At 37.5% G+C, this 15,715-nt stretch overlaps 1 protein-coding gene across 1 annotated transcript in view; it reads right to left on the reverse strand.

Annotated features, from left to right (window-relative positions):
- Nucleotides 1-14,068, reverse strand: part of sik2b (salt-inducible kinase 2b) — a 35,889-nt gene extending 21,821 nt beyond the window's left edge. Inside the window, exons 1-4 of the mRNA XM_084419028.1 lie at nt 13,642-14,068; nt 11,144-11,260; nt 6,300-6,363; nt 527-688 (exon numbers count right to left, since the gene is read on the reverse strand). Of these exons, the coding sequence (XP_084275154.1) occupies nt 527-688; nt 6,300-6,363; nt 11,144-11,260; nt 13,642-13,779 (481 nt within the window). The 5' untranslated portion in view covers nt 13,780-14,068. The remainder of the gene's footprint in view (nt 1-526; nt 689-6,299; nt 6,364-11,143; nt 11,261-13,641) is intronic.
- Between the last annotated feature and the right edge of the window lie 1,647 nt (nt 14,069-15,715).

A 15,715-nucleotide genomic window follows, 5' to 3' on the forward strand; every position in this document is an offset into this window, starting at 1 on the left:
CCTGAGCATTATAGCTTTGATTATATAAACTGTCCATCACACCCTATAATTAACTATAACTATTAACTCACAAAAATGTAGGTGAAAAATTAAGGCAAGGAAAATTCCCCCCCAAAAAGTACCAAACCATTTTTACCAATTTTCAGCTGTTTTGTGGTGCTACAAACTTCTATAAACAATCTAGAGTCTCCAAGTCAGTGTTACTGACACACAATTATTATTTTTTTTGTGCATTTACTCAGTTGCACAAATAAAAAGCATTGATAAAATAAACCAAACTAAATTTTATATATTTTACTTGTCCATGTATTATATTATATAAAATGATACAATATTTAGTCAAATATAATTCATTATAGCCATAAAAAAATTTAATTGGGTAAATAATAAATTGTTTTATATTATTATTTATATATTATATACACTAAAATATAATATAATATATAGCAGATAGCAGTTGTTTTTTGTATCAGACTAGTAATGGTCCAAAGCCAAAATTTTGGATAGTGTAACTATGAACTATTACCAGCAATCTTGATGTTCATGTGTCCGTCTAGCAGCAGGTTCTCCGCCTTCAAGTCCCGGTGAACGATGTTACGATTGTGGCAGTACTCAACAGCAGACAGAATTTGCCAGAACTTGCGTCGTGCCTCTGGTTCGCTCAGCCGTCCGTGCTTGGCTAGGTAGTCTAAATAAAGAGGAAGTGGGGTTAACTAAACATCACAAAATACACAATCAATTAAACATTCTGCATGGGTACTGTAGTGTAATATGGGTCATAATAAAATGTGACTGGACAAAAAAAAAAAAAGCAATAATTTGAAAACCATGACCGCACGTTGTACCGGGAAAGGCTCTGGTGGTGTGGTGTGGCTAGTGGCAGAGATTGATGAGCCACAATAAGGAGGCTCTGTGGTGTGTGAGTAGGGTAAACATCCCCCGGATGGTGTAATCATGTGGTCACCACACCCTAAAGTGCTGGGTCAGCCCCCGGGCCTTGGCCCATGGCCAAACCTACAATCCTCACACATTCCATTCCATACTCGCCCTGGGATTATTCTGAGGTGGGTTGGCAGAGCGACTGTGTGTACATGGCAACATGTTTAAGGTGTCATTCTCTGCATACGTTGTTTTTCTAATAGCAGGGGATTAGCAAAACGATTTGCAAAAACAGACAGTTATGATTGCAGAATTACCTTGCATAACCTAGTCTAAAGAATAGAAAATGGGTTACTAAAAGAAAAAAGCCACATTGTGTCCACGTCATTTAATCAATTTCATAAATTTGCTGTGTCATGCATGCATTTAAAAGAAAATATTGTGTGCAAAGAATGCATATTAGCTACTAACCCATCTTATTGCATTTGTACAGGGTTCACTTTTTAAGTGATATTAATGGTATATCATAATATTATACTATTAGTAATGATATAATAATAGGGAACAATTTATTTTAAGGGGACATAGTTACACGTTACTACATGCACTTACTATAGTAATAACAGTCAATTATGCATAATTGCAAGCAACTAAACCAAACCAAACCGTAATTCTATAGTAAGTACATGTAGTTCAGAAACTCATTCATTACCAAGTACTTATTTGAGGAAGAACAATGGAACTATGTAAGTGTAACCTAATAATACATCTAATTTATTGTATACATTGTAATATTACCACAATAATAATACATTTACAGTAATATCAAATGTAAAATTTATTGAGCAAACCAATTAGATAACAGATGCAACATTCTGAAATTGTGCTCCGTTTAAAAAAACATTTTTAGGGGTATGTTGCTAATCAAAAAGCACACCTGACATAGGAATGTCTCACATTTGTGTCAACTGGCCGGTGGGAATCTACTCCGAGATAAGGTGTACATACACTCTGCTCTATACCCCTCAACCATCTGTAATCAACCCCACTAAAGCACAGACTGTGGACTTTGGCCAACAGAACACAATATAAGTCTGGTGCCAGCATACCAGGTACATTGGTGCTTGTTATCCATGCATTTCTCTTCTTCCGTTTAGCCATGTGAGCATGAACAAGATAGACCTGAAAGAGCCTGAGTTGGTCAGCTGACTTAATAAAAGTTGCTTTGACTTTATAAGTTGTACAACTGAACTTCCTCTCCACTGACCCTTACAAACCAGAACAGCAGTCACACCACAGATGCATGGACTGACTAACTGAAGAGGCACACGAAGAGGAGAAAAAGCATTTCCTCTTCCCAGCAAGATGCATTATCTGAAGGGCTTGTGTACTAGGGGTTTTAAAACATGAACTAGCTGAACCGTGTCCTAGCAGTATTGTCACTTACAGATAGGGTATATTAGGGTGTAATCATTAAGCTTTTCACAATCTTTCTTTTGCTGTGTGACTTTTTTTAATATATATAAAAAAAAATCTATAAACTGTAATTAAAAAAAGATTTCAAAGAGTCTCTCAGTTAATGAGGTCATACTAACTACTGTACATATATAATAATTAATGAAAAAATTTGAAAAATATGTTCAACTCAACAAATAATACTTTAATGAATACCATATTAAATAAAAAATAAATTAAGAGTATTAAAAAAATACTATGGTAACGTTAAATTTTGGTCATTTTCCGTAAGTGGATTCCTGCATACATATTAAAATAAATTAGACTTTTTACAACATACAGAATACATTTCAAGTATACTTTTTCTAGTGTCATAAATTATCTAGAGAGGATTTATGAATTTTCCTATACCACCATTACTCATGCTAAAACCTAAAATTGACAGACTAGGAATAGAGCCTGAGGGTAAAAGGCAAGGATTGAGACGCTGAGGGCAGACACGGATGTCAAGACTGATCATCTCACATGTTGAAAAAGAACCTTTTCTCGAGCTCTGTATTTTTCTAAAATATGCATGGCCTACATTTCTCCTCTCCACTTCCAAAATTCAAATCAATGTCCCTTAGCTTTCCCTCTCTCTCTCCTGCTTTGCCTGTGCATTTTGCAGCTCCTGCTTATTCGAAGTTGACCCAGTTTCCAGGTCCCTCTAAAGCTTCGGCTCTGATCTGCGGTGCTGGTGGAGCAGACAGGCTCTCGTGGTGGGCTTCTGCACTGCTAAGCTCCACCACGGGGGACCGAACCCAGCACTTCACAACACCAAATGCTGCTCTCTCTCTCTCTCTCCTCTCTTTTATCCTTGTGAAGATTATCTGATGGAAGTGAGTGCCTGTGTTATGTTAGGATAGCTTAGGTTTAGTGTGAACTAATTGGGTTCTGTTTTGTGGGATGCAAGCACACATCACTCTGTCTTAATTTTTATTTTTTTTAAGTATCTTTCATAATTTGTGATTAACTGAAGACGTTTAGTCTTTTATAGCCATGGAACATGCTGTAAATAAGTTGCATAATCATATTGTGCAATCAGAGAATCACAAAAGCTGGACAACATGGCATCCCAGCACTAAAAACTGTCATGCAAGTATTTGTCATGCTATGTTGACAGATCATTTTATGTTTTTAGTTTTTTATTTGCTTGACCTCTGCAATCTCATTTCAAGTCTCTATGGGAGTTTTGGCTGTTATCTCACCCTGTTGCACACTTGGGCAGGAACAAGTAATTCGGTTTGCCTCAGCCACGACATTCCTCTTTATATCTCTTTCAAAACAGACGCTGTTGTCACATCCAACACCAGGGTCATGGTGTCCACACAACGACGCACACCACAACCACGAGATGGATTTAGCATCATGCTAAATGTCTGTTTGTTGTCTAGTGATAAAGCACTTTGCTAGTACAACGTGCTGATTGGTGGCTGGACAAGCAGAATTTTCATGACAAATACGTTTACAAAAAAACAACATATATAATGCAAAGTAGTGTTAAGTAATTTGTCTGTCTACAATGAAAGCAGACATGTTGCACAATGCAGAACAACAGCCAATCTGAACATATTTGATGTTGAATATACAGTTTTGGACCAATAGGATAGTCCCAATAGGACTATATACAGGCTATTTCCCGTAAAGTGCATCAAAACTCTAAATGCACGTTAAAAAAACCCGGAATCCTTAGGGTAGGAACAATTTCTTGGTAGCTTCATAGGTAGATTTCTTCATATCACATTGCCGTGTACTGTGAAACAGACACTGTTATGTAAGAATAATGTGTGATGATTATGTGAGTTTTCACAGGTGGTGAACAGCAACTGCTGCTACAAAGTCAAAAGGATCAGTCAGTGGAAGTTATATAGTCTACTCTTAGAACACTTTCAAGAATCACCAACAAGGGATTTTTAAATGGATAATTCAACTAAAAATTTAAATTCTGTGATTATTTACATCCATGTTGTTCCAAACCCACATCACTCACTCACCCACATCCTGCCTACTCTTTTCAATATAATAAAAGTGAATCACTATTTGCTGTTTATTTGTTCTATAACAGGCAAACCACTGCATTTTAATCACAATCCAAACAAAGATGCTACATTCATGTAGCATGAGCAGTTGTTTTTAATTCAAAGCAAAAACAGAATGGTCTGACTTCATATTTGTGAAATTATGCTACATTAAACACACCTGAACAAAACAAAAACAGCAGACAGATTGATTGAAAATGTAAATTCACTCTCTGACAGTAGGTGGCGCTTATGGAACAACAGCTGTTTCTTATTAACACTACTTCATACAGAGGTAAGAGGAAAAGAAAATGACAGTCAGTTCTCTTAAGAGATACATTCATATAAACCCCCAATTCAATATTTATATTTTTCTTCCTAGATTTCAAGCATCACAAACAGTGAGCTTGTTACATCTGGTACAGTATTTTCTCTGCTGGCGCATCTGTGCTCTCCTCTTTGCGTCCGTCTTCAGTGTGTCCCGTCTCTGGCCTGTGTTAATGTCCTGTTTACAGACTTCTTAATATTTCCACACAAATTACATTTTGGGAAATGATTGCAATGCAGTTTGTGTGCAAGTCCGGAATAGAATTCGGCCAAAATAAAACTAAAAACTGGTTGCCGATCATGTGTTTAGAGCAAAAACAGTCCGGTTCTGATTTATAGCGTGTCGACCGGTGCATGTCTACACTAAACAATATCATAAAAGTGATCTAACTCCTTCCCTGTTTTCCAAATCTTCCAAAATCCTACAATAGTTTTGTAGGAAGAAGAGACAGTAAATGTCTGTCCTAGTTTTCATTGGCATGTTCATGAGAGAAGCAGCAATGTCCGATTTGTGAACAAACTGTTCATTTAAAATTATATTTTTGCTATGATAGGGCAGTGGAAGCAGTGACAGGAAGTGATAGGAAAGAGTGGAACAGTATTGGAAAAGGACCATGAGCCATTTCCCACAAGGCTATGTTCTTTTCAAATCAGATCTTTTCAAAGATTCGGTTGATCTAAGTTACCTCACTTCAGTCCCCATTCACTGTAAAATAAAAGGTGGACCAGTACCTTAATATTTTGCATGAAATATTCCTTTTTATTTTCTTTGACCTTCAGTTTTGCTCTTAGCTTCCAGCTTGTGTGTCAGACAGAACAGAACTCCAAAGCAACGGAAAGACAGACAGCTGACCCGTCAGAATATGATCATCATCACTGACACATTTGTTGCTTGTGACCATGATGGTTATTCACACAGACTGTGTTTGTCACGCCTGAGCTAATTTCAGCCTGACCTTTGTCACTACTATCACCTGAAACCAAGATGTTAGTCTAAATACGCACTTTCTCCATGTCAGTGATATGTGGAATTAGGATATTTCAGTGAAATAAGAGGTAGATCTGGCTGTCATCCTGAATCAACAACAAGAGCAACAATAACAACAACACTATTGAGCAGTTATGCCCATCCCAAAGTGATTGTCAGCTTTGTGCAAATAAACAACCAAATAAAAACATAAATCGTACAGATTGTACATTCTGTAAATCATCTCATGTAATGCTTTGCTAACCATCTTGAATACAACAATATTCAGCCAATAATTTATAGATACTGTGAGTGTTAATATTTGTTTTTATAGTAACAATTATTCATAATAAGATATTCAATGCATTTGATTTTTATTCTCAAATCATGCATTGTTGCACTTGTGTACTTTGCTTTCACACCTTCACGCCACTGAAATTTGCAAAACAATTGTATTGTGCCATTGTAAATGTTTGGTACCAAAACATTTTTGTACCAATATACCATGCAACTACCAATATGAACAAACATTTTTTACAAATGAAATAACATACAAATCAATTGTAATTTGGTCAGTGATGGCTGGTGTGTCATTAATACTAAAAAACACTTACCAAAGATTTCCCCATTCTTGGCGTATTCCGTCACAAGGTACAGCATATTCTTGGTCTCCATGACCTGCGTAAGGATGAAAAATATAATGCATGTTACATGTAAAATCCTCCATATGTCTTTGACACTATGGTAGATGGCCTACATAACTCCAAAATACACAAAAAAGCACTTAGAGAGTGCAAAAACCACTGAGTGATAAAATGACTGCTACGTTAAGATTAAATCTGAAGTATCCCACTGAGTTCACAGTATTATAATGAAACACACATGAATCAGAGTGGGACGCTAGTTTACTCGTAGCCTCGATTCATAGTGCAGTGTCAGAGCCAGCGATGTGTGGGAGGACTCCAGAATTAGCCAAAGCAAACAAAAAGATGAATAGACCTAAATGTAGTGAAGAGAAGTGGCATGTTATAATTCAGAAACATTCAAAGAGTCCCACATAAACACTACCGTCGGCCAATTAAACAGTCAGTTTAGGGTTTACTGATACATCAGCCTCATCTGTACCAAGAGGCTTTTGTGTAAATCAGCCTTATCAGGGCTCAACTTGTAGGGGATTTTCTGCTCTTGCCATTTAAAGGCATTAGTGGGTTGACTAATAAAATCAGCAACTAGGCCAGAATATGAATCATCTTTTAAATTCCTCAACTAATTCTCCTTTCTTTCCAGAAACTTGTTTTGATGGAAGCTGTGATCTCAGAGCTGTTCAGAACACAATGATCACAAAGCACGTCTTATCCCAATCAGCTGCCAAATAAGCAAATAACTGGAAATAACTCAAATTATCTCATGCGAATAGCTGATTCTACACTATTTGGCTGTTGGTTTATGTGACAAACTGCCAGTAGTAGTGAGTCACATTAAGTCAAGAGATGGTTCACACTGTAGTCAAAGATAACCGCAAACAAAACTAGGGCTATCAATAAATTAGAAATTACATAATATGCCTATTCTATGTATCGTGTGTAGATTTATGTGCAGTTTGTTTAATTAATTGCACTACATTTATGCATCAACTACTTATCTATTCATAATAATTAAAGAAATCACAGTATAGAATACTACAAAATAATATATTTTTTGTCTCATTCTGTGATAAGAAGCCACATAGGATCACAGACGTTATTTCAAACACTCGAACTGACATTATACGATGACTTGAGATAAAACATGGTATTTAATCTCATACATTTTTGCGTTTTGATGCTATGCTAAAATAACATGTAAATGTAGAAAAATAGAATTATTGAGTATTGAGTATTTAGTGTATATTTGACTCTATGAGATATTGAGTGCATTTTTTTATTAAATGCACAACATTAGCACATTAGTTATTCTATTACATTTAATAATAAAACAATATGCATGTGTGTGTGTGTGTGCATATAAACTGCAATATATATGTAATTTTTACGAAAATGATCACACTAAATTTTCATGTTAAATTGACACTGCTTAAAGTTTCAACCAACAAATCACGCTACCTAGAAACCTACATGAATGATGCTTGAAGAACTGATGGCAGTGTGCTTGAAACGCATGTGCACTGCATATGCTCCATCTGATAGGTCCAAAGAAAAAGCTGACACGTAATGCTGCTGATGAATGACGTGTGAATAGAGGCAGATTACCACAGTAAATATGGATTATTTGCTGCTGCGTTACATGTACGTGAGGGTGCATGTGCGGAGCAGCTGCTTGGTGTTAGGACCCTGAGCCGTGGCAGATGGGGCAGAGGGAAACCGGGGGTTAGAGATGAGATGGCAGGGCCTGCAGAGCTGCCCTCTGTTTATGATGACTGAAAGGAAATGACTAATTGACCCATGCAGTTTGAATGGAGTAACCGTTGGAAATAATGATACACTATGATTACACGGCAAGGGGCTTGGACTGGTGCCGGTACGTTCTATAATAAGGAAGCGCTATTCACATTCCCAAAAGCCAAAGTGACCTAAAGTCTTACATAATGCTGCAGTGAAGTCACATTGAGGGAGAAGTTATCTCATCATCTAAAAGTTTGTGTGACTTTGACTCCAGAGTGTGAATGATCTCCTGTTAAAAACAGGCTTTTTCCAGCTGAACAACTTTAATGTTGGTCATGTGAAAGTTTACAGTGAAAGGTAGTTAGCCATTAACTTTAGACAAATGGCTGGAGGTAATCTGGCGAAATTTGCTCAGGTAAAATGAGAGAAGTGCATGGTATATCATATAATATATGATATATCATGTTCCTCTTTTGTAAGTCGCTTTGGATAAAAGCATCTGCTAAATGCATGTACATTTTTGCTCTATTACCAGTCCTGTGTGTCATTGTCACCTGCGGTATATGTGTGAAGCTGCCTTTCCACTATCTCTGAAATTCACAGATGTTTGTCACATTTCGCCTCCCTAGTGGTTAAACAGCCATTACCCTCTGCTTATTCACCATGGCAAAATGAATGAATAATGAATGTATGATTATCCACACAAAACAACTGACCACCAATACCTCTGAAACTTTTTTAACGTAAATAATATTTTAACAATAACAAAATAATTATTTCTGAGATAATTATTCATAAGAAATAGTGTTTAAAGAATAACTTGTTCTTCACTAATCTCATAGTTTTGATTAGAATACATCACATCCGGTCTGGTTAATGCATTCTATATAGTTACAAAAGTTCAAATATTTCAACCCACCCGAAGCTCAGATTGGATCCGAAAATGATTTGTGGGCATATGATCGGAACTCCACGCAGGTTAAAATCATTTTTTCAATTTAAAATAATTGTTTTCTATTTCCTAAAGCTACTTCCTCAAGCTACTCAGTGAAATTCATTGGTCTTGTTGCTGTCTGCAGTGCAAGTTGTATGAATTGGTTAGACATTTCAAGCTTTCTATAGATATATTTCTCATATCTGTGAGGCAAGTGGCCTATGCTGAGTTTTGGTTCATTTGGTTCCAGTTCACGGAGACCGAGACGGTTAGAAAGCGCATCCTGTATTTTTTTTCTTTATTTTACAAAGGCACAATGTTTTTGTGTTATTGTGAGTTTACACAAATAAAAGTAGACAGTTTCAAATGATGTATTACTCTTATCTGTATGACCAAAAATGATAGAGTATTTTAAATCGTTTCCACTGTAGTCAGGAAAAAACGCAAGTGATCGCGTCTGCGCCTCCGCTCCATGTCATGTAGTAAAGCACGCTATACTTTAGTTTCCACACTCCTCAAAAAACACTTGAGCTGCTAATTTCGAAGGCGGCGTCCTCCGGAGGTTGCATATGTCATAAAGGATGTCTTTTTTCACAATAGTAACAATTATAAAATTTATCGTTATTCCTAGTGAAGCATAAATTGTTGTACTTTCTTAAAGGAGAACTCCGGACAATTTTAACATTGAGCTCATTTTTTTGTATATTTGGAGTGCTGTCAGTACAGAGAACAACGACAAAAATCGGTGTTGCCTACAATGTGTTATCCTCTTTTTAAAATTTGCACCCTGTTGACTTCAATGGGGCAAGTTTTAAACCTGCTTTTAGCCTCTTAACATCCTTGATGTGTCATTACAAGTGCACAGGTCATGTGAGTGATTCCTTCGGGGTGAACGCGGGTTAATCTGACTGCAGTAGATGTGAAAGATATTAATAAAAATGATGTTTATTCAGCCAGCGCACATACCTGTATTTACATCCTGTTTTCGGTCGAAGTCCACAGTAGTCGATTGTCGAGTTCACGCGCGTAATCATAGGTACTAAACCTATGCGCGTGAACTCGACAATCGACTACTGTGGACTTCGACCGAAAACAGGATGTAAATACAGGTATGTGCGCTGGCTGAATAAACATCATTTTTTATATATTTCTTTTACATCTACTGCAGTCAGATTCACCCGCGTTCACTCAGAAGGAATCACTCACATGACCTGTGCACTTGTAATGACACATCAAGGATGTTAAGAGGCTAAAAGCAGGTTTAAAACTTGCCCCATTGAAGTCAACAGGGTGCAAATTTTAAAACGAGGATAACACGGTGTAGGCAACACCGATTTTTGTCGTTGTTCTCTGTACTGACAGCACTCCAAATGTACAAAAAAATTAGCTCAATGTTAAAATTGACCGGAGTTCTCCTTTAATGACTTTGGAATGTAGTGGTCAGTTTACTGAAATTAAGCAGCCTCAATGACATATGCAGGACGCAGCCTTCGAAATGGGACACAGCTTTGGATTTGCACCTAATTAGCGGACATTTATCTAAGTTAACATAAGAGCAAGCAGCCATGTAAAGTTGCTACTTAGATATTTCAAATGATAAGCCATATTTGAGGTCGATGGAGGACAGGAGAACATTTGGATTTCCTGCCCAACATACTGTAATTACCACGAAGAACCGCCACAAAGTTTTTTTGTTGTTGTTGTGCGACTAACCGACTAATACAATTTTGGCCTACTAAGCCTCTTCAAGTTGACTAACGTTTAGTCAACTATTAGGGGGCAGCCCTAAATTAAATGCTTTGTTTATAATGAGGAGGATATTTTGAGCTATGAAACTTGCGGGATGTTTTAATAATACAAAGACCTCTTAAATGTCAGTGGAGCAAGGCAAATTTGATTTCTCATGTCATGATGACCCCTTTAAAGTAAAATCATTGGTCATTGTACCAGCTTTTGATTGTCGGTTTTGAGCCCAGAAATCCCATATCGGTACATCCTTCTTAAAACCGTACTATTATATCAAGTATTTTATATTTACATTTAGCAGATGCTTTTATCCAAATCAACTTAAAAATGTCAAACGTCAACTTAAATCATATAAGAGCCAACAATACTGGCAGCAAATGGCCTGGGCAGGCATTACCTGGTACAGTTTAATGATGTGCGGATGGTCCAGCATTTTCATGATCTGTACTTCACGATAGATCTTCTCCAGGTTTACAGCATCTAGCTGGGTCTTGTCAATGATCTTTATAGCCACCTGTTGAATTAAGAGCACAGAAACACACTATCATTGGGACGGAGCCTATTGCCTCAAGCTACTCAGTGAAATTCATTAGTCTTGTTGCTGTCTGCAGTGCAAGCTGATCCAGTCTTCGCAAGCCCCAGCGCAGATCAAAGGCACAATACACGCGAGCAAAGCTAATACACACCTAAGTGTCTGTTAACGGCTCAACTACTGAAGTAGGCTAATGATCCAAATGATCATTTTCCCACAGGCTTTTCAGCAATTGCCAGACAAATAGGAGAAGAACACAAGTAATTCACCATTTCATAACCAGTCATACTTTAACCCCTCTTTTGACTGTATAGTAATAATAATGTTCAGGTAAGTACACAGAAGCAGAGAAACCAGAAAATTTTCCACAGGTATAGACTTTAACCTTTGTTTTATATTATTACAGTGATATAAAACATTTTTGTTTTGAAGATTTACGATACTGTGGTGCTTTAGCATGTTTCCTGCTGTTAGTATAAGTCATATTTATAATGCCAAAGTAAGGCTCAACAATAAGGATTTTGTATGTATGCATGTATGTATGTATTTATTGTATGCATGTATACACACTTTAAAAGATGGCATATGGTGCCAAAAAAAATAATTATATAATTTATTAATCTGATGCTTTCTTTCACACAATTTCGAAAGACGTAATCTATGTTAGTCAGCTACATTATCTTAGTGAGATCGGAATCAGCAGAACTTGCAAAACAACAATCAGTATTTCACAGAAATCCAAATGTTTACGTTTGCAAGGCATTAAAACATATGTACATGATAAATGCATGTAAGAAAATTGAAATGTATTGGACAAGTGACAGTTCTGTCTACTGGCCTGAAACTCTCTCTCACTGACTCCGGGCCAAGATAATGGTAACTGACTGAAAACATGATTACAGCACATCACTCCCTATGAGTATGAATCAGCTGTCATATGCGAATGTGGTTAGTCATTCTCATTGGAAGTAACAGTGATCCAACTGTCTGTTGAAACCGTGAACAATGCAGGCAAGAGGCAATACTGGAGCAGAAACACAAAGCGGTAGACACATGGTACCAGAGCATGTGTATTCTGAAGAGAGCTCAGAGGGAGAACAGAGAAATCACAAAACACAAGAGAGGCGGATGAGAAGCTCTGGGAGCCGAGACGGTGTCGTCCCCACAGAAATGAAGCCGCCTCAAGGCAGCCACTGCAGAGATGCATCAACTCTGTACAACATAATCCTGTTACATATCTTAATTCCCACACATTCTGCTCCAATGCTCAACTCTACATTTGCAGACTTGCAGACAGTCGGAAAACCACAGCTCTCAGAGCAAGCGTGACACAACGCAAGCACCTATAACACCCTGAACCAAAACTTTACTGCAAAGCAACACATTCACAGTGACACGATGTCACCAGAGGTCATGAACCTTGGATTTTTAAAAATCATTTGATAAAGACTGCACTCGTAGAGTAAACATTTTAGAGCTTAGTGTAACTAGGAAAATGTAAAATCATTTTTAACATTCTTGACATTTCCCTGATTTCCCTGACCCTGTGTCATGCATTTGGTGCTCAGCAGGGTTTCTTTGCAAGGAATGCAAGACAAACATCAGCTCAGGTTTTGTGATGAGACGGCATCCATTATCACAAAATCACCCATGTTGCTTATGCAACCACTGCACAACAGCATGGCCCATAAAAGGGCACTAAACCAGCATAATTTCTTGCTATTGTACACAGCCTTTGGCTTTGTCTTTCTTTGACAACTAGTTTCAGACACAATTAAAGCTGACAATGCCTGAATACTCTGCATATTTCCATTGAGGCATTAGGCTGCTGGACGTGCATGTACCAGTGCATGCAAAGCTGCACAAAGGCTTCATCTAAATGTAGACTGTAACATACTTTGGATCAGAAAAAGAACAAGGAAAAAAACTAAATTTTAACTGAAAATGACAAAAATGCGCCAGATACTTTGTTTAAATGTTATAAACGTTTATATTATTTAGATACAGGTTTGATGATGATTTTATTTTATAATGAAAAACAAATAATTCATTGAAATATTTTACATAAATGTTGACAAAATGGTTAAAACATTTTAAAAAACAAAAATCAGCCCAGATGAAGTTATAAAACATTCCAGGTGGCTCCTTTAGCACAACAATGCTGATACCGCTTCAGACAAACAGGTTGTTTGTTTATTACCCAAAGACAATAAGTTCTCACATAACTAGTGTCAACTATAAAATAATTTTATCAAGCCAGAGTGAGTAAAGCTTTAGAGACTGTAACTTTGTATCCAGTAGTTTTGCAGCGCTAACAAGGGTTAGTTCATATATTTAGGTTAGCTCATATATTCTCAACTCACCTCTGTCTTGGTTATACGATGTCTTGCTAGTTTTACAACAGCGAAATTCCCCTTTCCAAGAGTCCGCTCGATATCGTAGAAGCCCACTCGGACAGGACCCCTGAGCACTGGCTTTTGGTGACAGTCAGCCATGACCATGCTGTTTGTGAAACACTAGGGTTTGGGGTGAGAAGATAGAGACCTGCCACTTGAGCCTCAAGATAACGAGGTCGGCAGAGGCTAACGCGTGTAGAAATGCCAGTGTGCCGGCCACGGTGCTCGCTGACGGTCCGCTCCAGTCTTACCAGGAGAAGCAGAGTGTTTCGGAGCGCGGCGAAGTGTCACGCCACCTCCTCCAATACAATAGAGCTCTAATATTTCATCTGTGTTTGCGAGAGTACACGAGTTGACTGGCAGGAGGCATCATGTTCTCTGGTTGACGTGCATTGACGTCAGAGCCTATGGGGGTATTTGTACAGAGGGCGGGGCTTCGAAGCGCTTCCACACTCCAGTGCCAATTCGTTTCCAAGACGACAGACCCACCTCTTACGTCAACGGCCAGAGCGTCGCTCTGTTTGCTCGAGCGCTGGCTGTGAGTGTGAGCAACTTTGATAAAGTCTCTCTCGAGTACTTCAGTTCAGTCGAGGAATGAGAGCCGAGGGGTGACGTGCTCGGTATTTGAAGGCTGTGCGCTTTGTTTTTCTCTCTTTATTGTATCTTAATATCAAGTCAGGGCAGGGGTTTCAATCTTTTAGGTGTCGCTGATCCCCAATGTGACGATCCTCGTGCGAGGTAACTTATAGTTGCTATAAATACTGAATAATCAATATTATAAATAAGTCAAAATAACATAATTAGAAAAATATTTGGTCTCTGTTCAGTTTAAAAAAAAAACTACTCATATTGTGCTGTACTGTAAAATGGATTATTTATTTATTCACTAGATTATTTACCTATTTAAAGAAATTACTAATTCATTTAAAGCTAACATATTATTTATTTTAATCTTCTTATTTATTTAATGTCTTTTTATTGATTTATTTTAAACATTTCCACGAACCTCCTTTTAAGTAGAACTCCACAAACCCAGCCTTCAAAGGTTGCCATTACTCTATTACTCACCCTTTTCCAATTACTCACCGTTTCAAACCCGTAAGACTTTCGTTCATCTTCGGAACACAAATGAAGATCTTTTTGGTGAAATCTGAGAGCTTTCTGTTGGCTAATCTCCATAGACAGCTAAGTTATGCAGCTAACGTTACCATTTGATGCTTCAAAACGTTCATAAAGAAATCGTAAAACTAATCCATATGAGTTGAGCGGTTTAGTCCAAATTTTCTGAAGAGACACGGTCACTTTATATGATGAACAAACTGAATTTAGTCTTTTATTCACAAATAAACATTCATCAACTCATACATCAGTTGTGGTAAATGAAAGCTCAAGCATGTTCGCTTGACGTGCGAGAACCAATGAGGTTCATTCTCATGTTACGCAGCATGTTTGAGCTTCCGCAAGAACCAATGAGTTAGTTTGTTCTTGCATCAAGCATGTTCGGTTGAGCTTCTGTTTATGTTCGCTGATCAATGTTTAAATGTGAATAAAAGCCTAAACTAAATCAATAAAGCAATCGAGTCTCTTCAGAAAATTTGGACTAAACCGCTCAACCCATATGGACTAGTTTTAGAATCTCTTTAGGAACTTTTTGAAGAGTTAGTTGCGTAAGTTAGCTGTCAACGGAAATTACAGAAAGCTCTCGGATTTCATCAAAAAGAGCTTCATTTGTGTTCCGAAGATGAACTCAAGTCTTACAGGTTTGGAACGACCTGAGGGTGAGTAATTAATGACATAAAATACCTTTAAATAATCAAATTTTGAAACATGACATGACATCTAGGACAAGTCAAGAGTTTGCAACCCAGCCCTGTAGACGTCAAAGCAGTCGTAGCTCACCTCATATTTGGTCAATTACATCATCATATAAAGCAGGTTTTGGTTACAAACTTTAAATGTCTCTAGAATGAGCGAGAGTGGTATATGTACAACACAGAACATTTTATACAACAGTTCAATAAACAAGAGTATGTAAGGGTAA

Source organism: Rutilus rutilus (genome assembly GCF_951802725.1).
Source record: "Rutilus rutilus genome assembly, chromosome: 9".
NCBI classification, from domain to species: Eukaryota; Metazoa; Chordata; class Actinopteri; order Cypriniformes; family Leuciscidae; genus Rutilus; species Rutilus rutilus.